Source organism: Mus musculus, chromosome 1 (genome assembly GCF_000001635.26).
Source record: "Mus musculus strain C57BL/6J chromosome 1, GRCm38.p6 C57BL/6J".
Classification (NCBI taxonomy): Eukaryota; Metazoa; Chordata; class Mammalia; order Rodentia; family Muridae; genus Mus; species Mus musculus.
Window position 1 is genome coordinate 188,729,005 of NC_000067.6, and position 16,755 is coordinate 188,745,759.

The 16,755-nt window shown below is 41.8% G+C and overlaps 1 protein-coding gene across 2 annotated transcripts in view; it reads left to right on the plus strand.

Annotated features, from left to right (window-relative positions):
* Ush2a (usherin) overlaps positions 1-16,755 on the plus strand; it is a 702,660-nt gene that overhangs the window by 466,167 nt on the left and 219,738 nt on the right. For both annotated transcript variants that reach the window (NM_021408.3, XM_017319869.1), the window contains 3 exons: positions 4,429-4,763; positions 5,668-5,790; positions 14,518-14,681. In NM_021408.3, coding sequence (NP_067383.3) covers positions 4,429-4,763; positions 5,668-5,790; positions 14,518-14,681 — 622 coding nt within the window. The remainder of the gene's footprint in view (positions 1-4,428; positions 4,764-5,667; positions 5,791-14,517; positions 14,682-16,755) is intronic.

Here is a 16,755-nt window from a genome sequence, read left to right on the forward strand (position 1 = left end):
GTGGGATGCTTAGCCTCGGCGCCACAGCATATTTAAACGGATCAGAAAATGAGACGAGATGGGGAGCTGATGGCAGTCCTGAGAAGCATATTAACAAACAAAAATCCCACACAGTAATATTCCTGGCTTCTTAAAAAAAAAAAAAGTCAAAGAACTAAAATGATGGAAAAAGAAATTAAGAAAATAGCATATTGCTAGGGTATCTGGAAAGCTCAATTATTTGCCTCATTCTTCGGGGATTGAACTCCAGAGGATGGGGTAACTACCATTGTTTTGGCTGGCATACAAACTTCATTCAAGGGAAATTAGTGTAACCAAACAGGAGGGAGTTTTGCAGCTTAGAAGCCTCTTTTGTGTAAATACACACATGCTTCCGTGGATTCGGTCTTGTACCTCTGCCAAAAGGCTTGGTACAGCGGCGCTTGCTCACCAGAGCACAAAGCAGAGGGCATTTACATAACAGCAAAGTTCATCTGTTGGAATTATTCTTTGAATCTAGGCTGTAGTCTCTCTCTCGACAATGAAAGATACACACTAGGTGGTGCGAGGTAAGTTAAAATTTGGAAGAAAATTCATTTAACCCACAAACTAGAAGTAACTGCTTATCAACTATTTTTAATTTGGCTTTTGAAAATTAAACACCCAAAATAATCTTAATTGTCTTCCCTCCGAGAATTGTTAAAGCAACGCAATTTTGGTAAATTGAGTAGAAACCATATGGTATTCTATTGATTTAGTACTAAATGGAATTTAAGTTTTTAAATACAGCATATATTATATTTATTGTATGAACTGGAAAAAAATTATAACTGGTCTTTGGTCAAATAAAAAGCAAAGCAAAACAAAAAATAAACAAACATAGAATCAGGAATCATTCCAGAACTGACTTCTTCAACTTTGGAAAAGTTCTGTGGGACTTTGGGGTCGTGTTGATCAATGGCCTTCACAAAGGCTACACCACAGACATTATTCTGATTGTTTTTCTACCTGTCCAATTGCTGCGCGGGTTGTCATTAGCTTGGCTAAGGCAGCTGAATCCCATGGGTCATCACCGCAGGCCCACAAAACCACAGTAACCCCAGGCCAAGTGTTCAGAAAGATCTTGAAGTACAGAGATGTGGCAGCCAGGTGATAGCTCAACCCTGCATTAATTCTAGTCTTAAACTAGGAACTGAAGAGAGCACTGAACTAATCTGGTGCTTCATGGAATGTATTTAAATGTTGCCCAGAGAGCATACTTTTATGTTAGTATTTTGGGCTCAACATTGTACTTGGGAGATAGCTTAAAACTTTACCAAAGTACATTTTCTAGTGTGATTGCCTCTGGTAAACAGATATATGCCTGGGAAACCGTGACTTGCTCTCTGCAAGGACAGACCTGAAATCAAAATTGCAAATAGATAAAACATTTATGAGGTACCACGGGATAGTCATTAATGCACGGGTTAAGAAAGCCGTTCAATATTTACCATGCACTACTGTTCTAAGTAAATTGTCAATAATATTAACAGTGACAATATGTTCCACTCCCCGTGTCCCTTCAAGCACACTTATGAATGTCTCCTTTTGACACCAGAGACCGAGAGTAGGACCAGAAGAAAGCCTCTCACCTCGTATGCATAATAGAATCCTGCAACTGGCAAGGATGTGGGGCAGGGAGCAGAATCAAATTAAGGTTAATAGAAAAGGTGATTGGGGTGGTAAATGATGGTGTCCCACCGATCTCAGTCACTCTGTGTGGCTAGCAGTGCTAGTGTGGGCCAGGTACGTTTAGAGAGAAGAGCTGCATTGGGTTGTTGGTGTTGAAGCTTCCAGGACATGGGACCACATCTAGCGATGTGCTTCTCACCAGCAGCATCCCAAAGCTGTGTGGGTGCCAGAGATGGAGAGACAGGAATCTTGTATGTTCCTATGTTCCTCTCTGGTCCCTCTCTCTGTTACAAGCCCCCAGCACTCAGTTGTCAGTGGGCTGGACCATCATGTCCATCCATGGTCCACCTCTAAACACCACAGTCAGATTAAATTTTCACCTCTTTAATACCTCACATGGGGGTATTAGGGTTGAAAATTAGGGGCTTGTTTGTTTGTTTGTTTGTTTTTGAGGGACAGCTTGTAGTCAAGCGCTGTTATCACCTTGGTTATCCCTGTTCTGTATAGTGTCACCTGCAAGAAAGAGCTACTCTCCAATAAGGACAATGAGAGAAATGACACAAACTGAACCAGCTAGAAGACAAATACAAAGTAACTTATTAGTAAGTATTACAAAGTAACACATTAGTATTACAAAGTAACACATTAGTAAGTATTACAAGGTAACATATTAGTAAGTATTACAAGGTAACACATTAGTAACTATTACAAAGTAACACATTAGTAAGTATTACAAAGTAACACATTAGTAAGCATTACAAAGTAACACATTAGTAAGTATTACAAAGTAACACATTAGTAACTATTACAAAGTAACACATTAGTAAGTATTACAAAGTAACACATTAGTAACTATTAAAAAGTAACATATTAGTAAGTATTACAAAGTAACACATTAGTAACTATTACAAAGTAACACATTAGTAAGTATTACAAAGTAACACATTAGTAACTATTAAAAAGTAACATATTAGTAAGTATTACAAGGTAACACATTAGTAACTATTACAAAGTAACATATTAGTAAGTATTACAAAGTAACATATTAGTAAGTATTACAAGGTGACACATTAGTAAGTATAAAAAAAAAGTTGCTACCCAGGCCAGACCTAAGAGACTCCTACTGAGGATGACACATTGAAGTCATACCCAAGCTTCTGTGTGGGAGTTCAAGGACAGCCTAAGTAACTTAGTGAACAGCTGCCCCAAAATGTGCAGAAAAGCCAAGGATGTGACTCAGTCTTAGAGTGCTTACCTGGGCTCAATATCTGACCATTAAAACATTGCTTATATCTTGGAAAAGACATAGGTCTTAAGGAAAATTGGCGCACACACAGTAGGTCAAGATCATATTCTTAAATCTGACTATCAGGAAAAGAAAACATATCAAAGTCATTATATTACGTGAAAAATGAAATCTGCTTAGGTCCATGTGGTACTTAATTTCCTGGAAAAAAAAAATCATTTTTGAAAGTCGGTAGAAAGTCTCTACTCAGACTAAAGAGGACAGCTCAATAAAAGTGTAGAATAATTTCATGTTTGAATATCAATCTAAAACTTTTGAATAAAATATTAGCAAATTGAGTTAAGCAGAATATCAAATAATAGAACGAGACAAAGTTGATCCGGTTCCACAAATGTAAGGAAATCTCAATAGCCAACTGTCTCTCAATATGCCTCTTCCATCAACTAATTAAGGAGAAAGCTTGTTGGGGTTTTTTCCCCACAAAAAGACTTACAAGGGACTGGAAAAGTGGCTTTGCAATTAAGAGTAACTACCATTCTTTCAGTGGACTCCAGTTCAGATCCCAACATCCATGTCAGGCATCCCAAAACTGCTTAACAACTCCAGTTAAATGGGACCCAACACCATCTGGCCTCCTTGGGCCCCTGCACACAGGTGGTATATATAAACTCACACAGGCACCCACAAGAATGCAAATAAAAACAATAAATAGTTTCAAGTGATTTTATAAGATTTTGAAGCCATTTCTTTACAAAGTAAATAAGCAAAGTAAAATCAGATTAAAAAGAAGGATTTCAAATGGGATTCAGCCAACATATAGGTTGCCACAGAAAGCACTTAGTACAAACGAGAGATAAAACTGAGAAATAAAAAATAAAGTGCAGAAGTCACCAGGCTGTGCATCTGCACAGCAGCAGCAAACCCTACTTTAAGGTGCCACTGGGGACCCCTGACTTTGAACCCTCATCTACTCGGCTCTCTTATGCTGAGACTAGAATGTGTCATTGCTTTGTTAAACTATACACCAGCTTCAGAAATTTGACTGTGACTCTCAAAAAAATACATACAATGGCCACCTCTCCCCAGCCTTTGTAAAAGTAATTGCTTTTAATCCGCCCACACGCCCACAAGGTAAAGCAAGGAGTTCCATTTAATTGAGTTATAAGCACTCAGACTCTCAGGTCCTGGTGCCGCCCTACCATGCATGTGGACGTGTGAACTTCCTCCATGTGCTTGCTCTGCATCCTTTGAAACACCCACGTGGAGATGAGTTACCACGGTGTGCAGGAGTCTGACTATCCTAGAAAGCATCGTAGCTAAAGCCAAGCCTAGGAAACCGCTTCCTCTTGGCTCCTGGCTTTCAGCTCATTGACCCTGAGGCCTTCATTTCTGTCTCGTTCAGAGGGCTAAGTTGAATGTAAGCCTTCAGAAAATGCCTTCGGGAAATGAAGCAGGAAGAATGATAGGCGTCGTGAACTTCGGTTGCTCAGTTCCCATGTTCTCACCATGATGCTGATGGTCTTCTATTTCAGGTCTCTTGGAAAGCCCCACTTATGCAGAACGGAGATATACTGAGCTATGAGATACGAATGCCAGAGCCTCTCATCAAAATGACCAATATGAGCTCCATCATGTTGAGTCATCTGGTCAAGCATCTGATCCCTTTCACAAACTATTCAGTCACCATCGTTGCTTGCTCTGGAGGTAACGGGTACCTAGCAGGGTGCACGGAGAGCCCACCCACCCTTGCTACTACTCACCCAGCCCCGCCTCAGGAACTGGCCCCGTTGTCTGTGATTCTTCTAAGTGAATCTGATGTTGGGATTTCTTGGCAGCCACCATCCAAACCAAATGGACCAAATTTGAGGTAGAGAAAGTGATTTTACCTTGGGGCTTGTTTTAGCTGTATCATTCCATGAAGTAGAGGAGTAGGATTGTATTCATGAAGAATCAATTCCATACTGCATACCATACCTACCTCCACAGGCTCATAATAATTGTACAGTACTGTCTATTATTAACAGCTGTATAATATCACATTGTACATCTTGATTTAAATGGAAGCAAGGGCATTCACCAAGTAAGAGAGAAAATCATAACATTGTAACAGACGAAAAAACATCAAATACTTATTACATAGTGGAAATTTCACTTCATTATTTTGTTCTGTTCTTTAAAAAATATTTTTATTCCGTTGGACATCTCTGGCACATGTTTTGTGTAACATGGTGGGACAAGCATGTCTCTGAATTATAAAGTTAGCCCTGAAGTTGTCTCCATATCACCACTATCTACAGACTTGGAAAGAATGTTCTCAGAGATAAGATGGGAGCTGTGATTCTAAAATGGTTGTGCAGCAGCCAGAACTGGATACTTGGCAGGGGAAAAAAAAACCCAACAGAATAGATAATATCATTGTTTGTAAAATTTTGATGGTAGGAGTCTTAGGAAGTCATTAACTTGATAAGATTTTTATACTCCTACTTTGTGTAAGACTCTCAATAACTATTGAGCAAATCTGACACAGAAATCTAAAATGTTACCATTCCCACTGATGTTCAAAAATATGAGTGGAAATGATAATTTCTAATTAACAGTATATGATAGTTACACCAGAAAAATATGCTTACCTGGGAACACTTCATAATTGCACTGAGGTCTTATTTATTCTCGCATGCATGCATCACACACACCTGCCATTAAACTACCTGAATCTCAGTAATAATGTTAGTTGAGACAATCACGATATTCCTGCTTGTCTTTTGCTTTAGATACGAGCTTCTGAGATGTAAAATCCAGCAGCCACTTGCTTCAAATCCCCCAGAAGATTTAAATCTGTGGCACAATATTTACTCAGGAACTCGGTGGTTTTACAAAGATAAGGGTCTTAGCAGGTAAGATTACGGAAACTATAAAAACAAACGCTGGCATTTAGTTTGGGGCATGCTGAATAGTTCAAAGTACCCCAGCGTCTCCGTTGCATGCACCTGTTATCAGTCACAGAGTAGAATATGTTCAGTTATTATCTGTGGCATTAATCATCCAAGTGGAGCCAAGGCGTGTTTAGTGTTTGCCATCTCAACTGTATGCTTGCAATAAGCCTTTCAAGTCAAACTCAGAGGTGTGTGAGCCCCAGCCTACTGCTGTTGTCACAGCTCTATCTATCCATGGAAGTATTGAAAGTGCAGGGACTGCGGAGATCACTGTGTGCCTTGGGTATGTGTCTGTGCTGAGGGGTTATGAGTCATTGAGTTAGTGAGAGACTCCAAAGACTTGAATCTAGAGTTTAAAGCAAACATAAGCCAGTAGGTGATATCTGTCAAAAGCATACATTACATAATAAGTTTGATCTAAATTCTCTTTCATCTTCTGCTAAGGAACCAGCTCTGGAAGCCTCGGCAACCCTTTCACCATCTCTAGGCATCATGGTAACTTTTATTTGCTTGATGTAGATTTTGCCTGTGTCTGCTAACCTAGGCCCAGTCCTGGGAGCTTTGAGCCTCTGTACAACCTTATTTAGGCCTAGAATGTATTCAGCTTCTGATGATTGCTGCTTACTAATCTCAACCTTTCTAGATCTTTCTGCACTCTGGATGGCAGCTCAACTTAGCTGTTCTGGTTCAAACTTCTGTCTACTCTGCCTGATTCAGTCTGGCTTTTCTGTCTCGACCTCTGACTGAATTGCTCTGCTTGGCCTCAAACTAACTCTGGCAGTTTGTTCTAATCTTTTGGCTCCTTTCCATTCCCTGACTCCTTCTGTCTTCACTGGAGTCTAGCTTTTTCTCTCTTCATCCTGTCGCTATAAAATGCTCCCAGTAAAATTACCTCCCCTCCTTGCCTCCGACTCCCCCACCCCCAATCTCTCTTAAGTCACCTCTTGTCCCTCTCTGTTCTTATGAGAGCTGGGCGTATCCTATTCTGTTAAATCTTTCTCTGATTCATCAGTTTATCTGCCACTCAACTAGTTATCACTTTCAAACATGAATGCTTCCTTAGTACAAACTAACTTTACCTTCCTTGTTTGGGAGTAAAGGGGTACTAAGGGTGGGTCTGTATCCAGTCAGAGGGATTAAAGGTATGTGCTAAGGCTGAGCCATCCCACAACTAGAAACAGGTTTTTCGAGTAAACAACACAATCTCGGGGTTCACAGTGTAGACAAATATCCTATAACATCTGAGCCTTCACCTGTTTTGTCTGTCATCCACAGGACCCACTGATTTCTCAATCTTCTTGGTCCAGGCAATGTGATGAGGTTTCAAAGAAATGCCTGAAAAGTCTTTTGTGAAAACCTCTCTGATATATCTTTCAATAACCTTTCACAGAGGTTATCCCTGTCCTAATATCCTTCCATCCAGAGACTCCTGCCTCTGAGTCCCAGACTTATTCTCATGATGTACAGTGTGGAGAATTCCCACCTCTCTGATCTCATTCCTCACCAGGTCCCTTCCCATCATCAGAACGAACCACACTCTGGCTTAGCTAGGAAGTTCTTCAGGAAGCTGCCTGTCTACTCTCTTGCTGGCCTGAATCTGAGTTGAAATAAGCATACTCGTGGCAGCTACTTCTAGGTCTGTGCAGATAAAAAAACTTGAGTTGGGGCAATCTGAGTAGAATTCTGAGACTAAACGTCAAGGACACCTTTTTTCTACACTGGAACTTGAAACAGTGGCCACTAATTTTATTCAAGTAATGGAGGGACTGGAGAGGAAGTTCAGTTGATAGTGCTTGCCTGACATGCAGGAATCCCTGGCTTTAATCCAAGAAGGAAGAATAAATGGGGGTGTCCAAGGCAGGTAGAGACAAGAGGGTCAGAAGTTCAAGGCCGCCTTTAATTATCTAGTAAGTAATTGCCTAAGCCTCATCAACAGCTGGGGTTAAAGGCAGGATGTGTTTCTTTTTCTTAACATTCAAAATACATGGCACAAGTCTTTGTAGTGTGAGACCATTTGTTTTCATCAGTCCCTATTTGTAAGTCCAAAAATGTTCAGCCTACTTTTCCCCTAAAGTGGGGCATCTCATCAGTCTGGGAGGGAACTGTAAATAAGCCCTCAGAGGGCTCAGAAGGGATGGGTGCATACGGCCTGCTCCATACGCTACCTTCATCAGCCCTGACAGTAGCCAGGCCTCCCCTTCCTGCTGGTGACCCACAGCTCCCAGCTCCCAAGGAACAAGCTCAGTCCGCACTGCTGTCCGCTGTGTTGGGACATTGGGACACCACGACAAACCTTGCCCCTGGACCCACCCACTTCCCCTAGGAACCTGGGGGAATTGCCTTTGGGACCTACCCCAATCCTCATAGATGGTAAAAACCACGGATGCTAAAGACCTTTCTGTGAAACTCGGAAGTATTTGCATCCCCTCTCCCCCCCCCCGCCCCCCCAGGCTGGCACGTGCTTAAATAATCCCCTCACTGCTTACAGTGCTTTGGAAGGTGTAAACAGGAATAGTTGTTGTACTGCACTGTTCAGGGAAAAAAATGAGAAAAAAAACAGGTTCAGTACCAGATGCTGTTATTTTTCTAAATATTTTCCATTCATGGTTGGTTGAATCTGAGGATGTAGAACCCCAGGGCACAGAAGGCTGACTTTGTTTATCCTATTGATTTATCCATTTGGCTCTTCGTTGTTGTTGTTCTTAATTGAATCTGTCTCTTTTTAGAAGGCATATGTAATTATATATTCTCCCCAGATTTCTCTGCCCCTCTTTACTTCCGTTTATGTGAATGAACAGAACACTAAAGTGCCTTTTCACATCTTACTCTTTCTATATTTTGTTTTCATTTCATGTCTGTGGCTATTTTACTTGCATGTATGTATGTGCCACATGCATACCGTGCTCATCAAGGCCAAAAGAGAGCATTACACCCCTGGAACTATAGCTACAGCCAGTTGTGAGCCACCACGTGGAGGCTGGGAATCAAACCCAGGTTCTCTGCAAGAGCAACCAGTGTTTCTAACCCCTGAGCCACCTCTCCAGAGTATCATATTGTTTTATTCTGATCATTGTAGATGGTCAAAATAAAGACTATTCTGTGTTTAAGTGACAGTTATATATATATCAAAGAACAACTGGGCATTCCTTTATGAAGATAGTTATGATATTTAAATGATATTGGAGTCACTATCTTGCTCAGGTGATATATTACTGTGCTGTATATTTTAATATGAACAAAAAATAGCATTTACAAATATTTCTGTACAATTTCTATATCCTGAAACTCAGAACTTTCTTATAGTGCTTTTGCACTCTGTATCACAGAGTGTGGGTTATCAAGCCAGCTATCCAGATAGTTTAATTCAAACAAGAACACCTTTTGTTTCTGTGACTGTCTTAGGACAGGGGTCATTGGTTAGGATGGAAACGCTGAAGCTTATTGTTGCGTGTAGAGTCTCTCAAATCCACTCAAGCAAGCTTTTGGTTGTGGCGGACATGAGGAAGACTTCACGGAAGCCACAGCTAACTAGTCTCCTCTCCAAGAGCATCGTTTACCGTGCTGAAAACACGGGGCCATGAATTCTAATAATATGTGTCAATAAAGTTAACACAGTTTTGACTCTGAAGAAAATAACCCAAGTCCTTCTCAGCTATATTGAAAAGTTTGATTAGTTAACCAGAGATACTATAGCTTTTCAAGCAACAAGCCTATATACATTTTGGCTCAAAATATAAAAATATCTTCCACTGGGTAAATGCCTCCAGCAGACTAAAATCAATTGACATTAAGAACTAGCCCAAATCATACCCTCTCCTAGGCGATGTTAAACTATGAGGTCTGACTGATTTTTGCCCGAAGACAAAAGGGAGAAAAGAGTTCATTTTAGATGAACAGTCTAAATGTTCTTCTTTGTAAACATCTCCATAGGGCTGGATGGTGACTCAGTAAAGTCTTTGCTGTGCAAGAGTAGGGCGCTTATTTAGATCCTGCAGAGTCCAGGCAGAGAAGCTAGGTGCTGCAGCCTGTAGCTATAAGTCCCAGTACTGGAGAGACAGACAAGAGAATCCCTATGGTTTGCTGGCCCGGTAATCGGTGAATTCCAGATTGAATGAGAGACTCTATCTCAAAAGTTAAGGTGTTAGAGCAACCAAGAAAGGAAAACAACAGACACTCATCACTGGCCTTCTTGACCCCAGGGCTCCAGGGTTCACATGAGCTTGCATAAACAATAGAAAACATCCCCCTGCCTCCTGCAAGGCAAACGCACTCTGGCTCCAAGAGGGCAGAGAGGCAACTTCTTATTCTTTATATCCTGCGCTAAGCACACACATCTAGGAAATATGGATCGAATAAACGAAAGAACAAATGATGAGCGTGGTGTTAGCCTATGGCAAATACTCTTTGCTTTTGATGCCGTTTGCCCAAGAATACTTTGAGATTCAGTGGGGATCTTTTTTTTCCTGCTGGACACGCGCATGTTTGTCCTCACAGGTCTGCTGGACATGCATGTTTGTGTCATTCACCTATAAAATTACATGTGACCTAAAATCTGTGAGGCTGATTTAGGAACTGTTGAAACACCTAAGTATTTGATAGATATTTGATAGATAAGCAGACAGAACCTGCATCAACTACCTAGGGTCTAATAGGCTTTCATTTTTATTTCTCCACTCAATAGAATCTAGTTAACTTTTTTATTCACTTGTGTTAGAGCGGGTGGACTTTGAACTGAGAACTGTTACTTAAGTAAGATTTTTAACCCACCTTATTTTGCACAAAGGACAATATCATCACTGTGTGTATCACCTTAAGAGTCTGCATGTGCTGTTGGGGCAGAGGTCTGCAAGGATAGATCTTGCTGTGATGGTATGACGTCAGCTGGCCTATTGTTCTCCTTACAGAAGCTCATTTTATTATTAAGTAGGATGCCTTAATTGGCACCAACTATCAACAGTTAACTTCACTGAAAAGGTGGAATAGAGAGTAGAAAAGCAGATTCCATACAGCAAACTCATCCTTTTGAATACATAGAGGTAAGATATAAGCCACAGAGTCGTGTGGACAAGCCACGGGAATATACCATTATTAAGTAAAGTGTGTTTTGCCAGAAGCAGCTAGAAGCACTGTGGGTAAGACTGCAGCTCTAAGTTGGATTCTCAGTGCCTAGGTCAGACACATCACTTCCACCTGTGACTCCCATCCATGAGGATCAACACCTTCGCCCCATACACAGCGTCTGCACTCACGTGTGCACACACTCACACACCAACACACATAATAAAAAAAAAAAAACAAGTCTCAAACTCACAAAGTCGGAAATATAGTCATGAAAATTCAGAAATTTAACTTTGAAAATTATGTTTGCAATGAAAACTACACATTTTCATTTCTCATGGAGTAGGAAAGAGATCATAGTGAAAGCTAGAGAAGGTGGGGCTGGAGAGATGGTGGCTTGGCAGATAAGAGCGCTAACTGCTCATATAGAGAACCTAAGTTTGGTTCACATCACCCAAGTTAGGGTGCCTAGAAATGCCTATAACTCAAACCCCTGGGGCTTTAATGCCCTCTTCTGGCCTCTGAGGACACACATGCATGAAAACATCTTCACAAGTCTTTGTAAACGTTAGAGAAATGCCAGAGGCAAATGCAGAGTACCACACGAATACACACTGACCTCTCGGTTAAGTGAAGCGGGGAATATCAGCGTGATCGAGTCCTTGGACGTGCAGAGGAACACGTCCAGTCAACACTTACACTGTCCTGCAAACCTCGGCAAAGCGGTTAACTTCTCAGGTCCTGGGGTTTGGTTTGTTTTCATCTCTAAACCAGAGAAGACACTTCATTATTTGAAGTAGTTGAATACTAAAGGCAGTCCTACCTGGGAAGTTGTAGTAACCATCTTGAAGGCCACCTTTCCAGTTGCATATATCCATATGGCCTGTACCTTCTGTGTCCTGTCTGAAGTGTTTGTGTGTGTGTGTGTGTGTGTGTGTGTGTGTGTGTGTGTATGCAGTGACCTGTCTAAAGTACATATTACATAAAATTATCACAAAAGTTGTGGAAGTACCATAGAAGAGAGGACCCCCAAAATTTGTACATGATGAAAAATATTAGTGCTATTAGCTTCACACAGAAAAGAACTAAAACCATGGTGTCACTTGGAGCCACAAGGGCTGTTAATTATATAATGGCATCAATATATGGACGAAAAGCTCAAATATTGTAGTGGAGAAGATTAGGCACCTAGTCTTCAGCTAAAGGGATAAGGCCATTTTATGACTTGAAATACAATTATAAGTGTTTTACCCAGGGACAGAGCTAATGAAACCAAGGTCACAGGTTCAGTTCCCATGTGAGCCATTAGCTCCCCTTCCTTCTGTTGCCTCAGACCCGCCACCCTCTTAACCCTGACTCTCACCCTTCACATTCATCCTGGGGTCACAGAGGATGCAGAGGTAAATCAGCCCCTCCCCTCTGCTAGAAGTCTTAAGGTCAAGCCCCAGTCATGTGACATCATCCCAACGGGGGCAGAGCCAATTATTACTAGACTGTTATTATTATTATTGTTACTTCCTCATCCCGCCGGCAGTACCCAATGCTGCAGCCTGTTCAGAGGGCCTCTTCCTTCAGAATGCCTGCAGATGAATCTCAACTCTCCTGAGGAGCCCAGTGACTTGAACAAGCTATTTAATACTTCCAACCTTCCTTATTTTCCTTACTTTCAAAGTCAGTACTATCAAGGCATTTTATAGCGTTACTGTGAGAAATGGATGCATTGATATGGGTAGAAAACTGGAGCATAGGAGATAACTGTGAGGGTTGGCTTTAGGTTGCTTTGGGCCTGCAAGCCAGTCAGTGCTCAGTGAGAAGCACACAGACAAGCACCTTCCTGGTGCTGCCCAAGTCAAGCTGGACAGGCTGGATGGATGGAGCGTGCACCAGGGTACTCAATTACAGTTCTCAGGGCTAATGGCACCAAACAAGTTGCCTTCTCAAGGCCAAGCGCTCTCCAGAGGGGTCAGAGAGCAACTTTAGCTTCTCCTAACGTCTGGTGCTCCCAGCATGGCTGTTTGTGGGAACATTGGTCCCGTTTCTCCCCTCTCTTTGTGTGCATCCTCTCCAGAGTCTGACTTCAAGTTCTCTCTTACAAAGAAGCCAGCATTGTATTGAGAGTGCTCCCTAAGTCAGGTGACCTTACCTTGGCTCATTAGATGATCAAATACCCTATAGTGTGAGTAAGAACACCCTAGACTTGAGAATGGCTCTCTTTTGAGGATTTGGGGGAAGGTATGAATCAATCCATGAAAGGAGAAAGGGGGGGGGGAGAGAAAAGAAGAGAAAGAGACGAGGCAGCAAGAAGGGAGGGAGGGAAAGGAAGAGTGGACAGGCAAGTAATGAGTGCCTGAGAAGAGGCCAGTGCTGTAGAGCAAAGAGACACAGAAACTTTAATGCTAGCTCTTGTTTAGAGAAATAAGCCGATATATGTCCCCCAGGCCCACTGAATCATCACCTATGCTACAGCAGCCAAGTAGTGTCCTTCTATGTGACTGAGGCAGAACTCTGGAAATTACCTTTGGGGCCTAAGTAGGAAGAAGAGAGGGCAAACAGAGTTCCAGGTGGGAAAATGTTCTAAAAATCCTGATGTAACTTTGGTCAAACCATCTAGCAGGCTTCCTGGAAATGGCACTCTCCCCTTTGTATGGTGACTAGCAGGGGTTGTGACATATTGAGACAAATGCTTTGTACCTGGGTTTGAAAGTATCAGAGGCTGAACGCTCTGGAAACACATAATCAGCCCAAAATAGAAGGTCTGAAGCCAAAGCCAGGACAGTCACTTCTAACTCAACATGTCTAACACATCTCTCCATACAGAATATTGCAGAGTCAGGACCTGATTTTGTCTATAAATAACATTTTCTTATCCAGGCAATTTTGAACCGAAAGGATAAAGCTACTGGGCTCCCACTTAAAAGAGCCAAAGAGTTGAGGAATTAAAGTTACAGTTTCAGGAAGTTCCTAACATGTCCGTGTTTCTCCTCTGTCAAAGCGATGGCCCATTTTTTCTGTATTGACTGAAATCAACATGTGCAGAGTGGGGCCCGGCATACCTTGCTGTCGCTGAGCTCTTCGAGGGACGATCTTGTGCACTGTGCTCAGAGTTGAGGTTTCATTTAAGCGTTTATCTGCCAGCCAATGAGATCCCAGGGACAGGAAAGAGGTATAGGAAGGAATGATGATAGAGTCTGATATTTGAAAAATGGATGGGTTTCCCTAAAGAAGAGAATAAAACTCTAGATGGTATTGGGACAGAAAGCTGGCAGGCTGCCAGCCTTGTAATTACATCTTGAATTGAGCCATAATCCTCCCCGCTTCTGAAAACAGCAAGAACGGGAAGACGATAACCCACGTTTATTTTAAAGACTGATATTTGCTTATTGCTTCCAAATAAAATGCTTTCCTGACGCTCAGGCAGAGGCTGGAGAGTAGTGGAGAGAATGGTATGTTTTGTGTAAGTAGAAAGGAAATAATTCATTTCCTAGAAGGAAAGGGAAACCGGGCGTTTTGTGGAAAGGAATCCTGTATTTTGTGAGGGGAAGAAAATGCATTTTGTCTTCCATAGAACATATTTTTATATGTTTGTTGTTTGTTTGTTTGTTTGTTTGTTTGTTTAAACAAAACCCTCAGGTTCACAACGTACGAATATAAGCTCTTTGTACACAACAGTGTGGGCTTTACACCAAGCCGAGAAGTGACAGTCACCACCTTAGCAGGCTCTCCAGAGAGAGGAGCCACGGTCACCGCAAGCATCCTTAATCACACAGCCATAGACGTGAGATGGAAGAAACCAAGTAAGAAACCTTTGCTTGCCTGTCTTTCCTCTGAGCATTAGCACTGTCTTAGACACTTTCCTGTTGATGTTGTTGAAGCACCTTGACCCAAGGCAACTCAAAGAAGGAAGAGTTCATATGGATGTACGATTTCAGAGGATTGAAGTCCATCGTAGCTAGGAGGCACACCAGTAAACAGCACAGCAGTGACATACTTCTCCAGCCAGGCCACACCGTCTAAGCCTCCCCAAACAGCACCACCAATCTGTCACCAAGTTTTCAAATGCCTGGGACTATGAGGGACGTTTATCATTCAAATCACCACAGCACCATAAGGGATTTCCATGGCACATTAAGAATAAACAAGTCAGGGTGCCTAAGCAATGTGTGTGCATGTATGTTCACATATGCAGATGTGTTTGGGATCAGGTGTATGTTTAAGCAAGGATATGGGTAAGTGTGTGTGGCAGCCAGAGGTCAACTGAAGGTATTTTTCTTCGGGATAATTATTTCGCTTACTGTCCTTGAACTCATGGTTTTCCTAGCAGGCCTTGGGGATAGCCTCTCTTCTGAGCACTCAGTTACAAACAGACACCAATGTTTTATGTGGGCTCTGGGAATAGAGCCTGTGATGTTTGACTTAATAGGCAAATTCCTCCTTCCCTCTTCCTGGACTCATGCTTTCCCCGTATTCACTTCTGATAGGAATAGTTCCCACCAGTGAGGAGACTACATAGCTTGATAGTCTCTCTGCTTAACAACTGGATTCCGTGCAGGACTGTGATCCTCTGCACTCCCAGACCTAGGACCCTCTACTCATTAACAAGAACCACATACAATGACATCAACAATGTGATGGGTTTGCCCATACACCAGAAAAGTCCTGAGTCTGTCATGGAAGTGTTCACACTAACCATTTTCTAGCATGACTTGAGATCTGAAAATGGCTGAACCAAAACACGTTGGTATTTTCACAAAATACCGAGAAGTAGCAGCTGGTTTGATTAAAATATTTTGTTTTATGAAGATAATCACAACCAGAACAATTAATTATCTGCCATTATACAAAAAGATACATGTAACAGTGACAACTAGTAGCACAATTTGAGTCTGTCTGGAGTTTGTTATGGCCTAGGAAGACCTGAGTGAGTTTGCATAAGCTCTCTGCTGTGTGGTACCCATCATGCATTAGGACGAGTGATGTCAACGATACAAAGCACAGTAGTGTTTGAGACCGTCATTCTTCCATCACTGATAAAATACCCAAGATGGAAGAAAGGGCTGTATCATCTCCCAGGCTCAGTGCTTGGGTCCACGGTCACTTAGTTCTGGAGCTTTTGAGGCCTATGGTCAGGCAGTGAACAAGGTGAGTGTGTATGGTGGAAGAAGCTACTCAAATCCTAGCAGCTTTGAAACCAAAAGAAAGAGGCTGTGTGTCAATATTCCTGCCAGCAGCATGTCCCAGCCAGCCTACTAACTTCCCCTGAGTGCCCGCTCCTAAAGGGCTCACTATCTCCCAATACTATGAGAGGCTGAGAGCCAAGCCCAGGGTGGGAGGGCCGGAGGGATGTTACATATAGGGGCAAACAGTGTTGATCTATGTTTGAACCATATAATGTATTTAAAAAAAAAAAAACTTTGGGGTTTTGGCAAAGTTGTTGGTTTGTAATGATCTATAGTGTTTCTATTAGAATAATTTGAACCATTTTAATGGAAGATTTTAAATTAATTGATCTTATGATTATCTTCTGTCATATATACATCTCCAAGAAAAAATAGGTTTTATCTGAAGCTCAGTTTGTGAGTGTGTGTGCATGAGGGTATATATTACATGTGTGTGAGTGCATGTATACACTGCATGTGTGTGTGTATGAGAGAGGTGATGTATGTGTGTGTATATACATTGGTGCTTATGTTTATGGGAGATTTGGAGGTGTGCATGTGTGATAGTTTGTGTGATCTGTGTGTATGAGTATGTGAGAGAGAGTGTGTGATGTATGTAATGTATATACATTGGTGCATGTGTATGTGTGGAATTTGGGTGTGTGTGAGTGTGTGTGTGATTTGTGTGTAAGAGTGTACATGAGTATGTGTG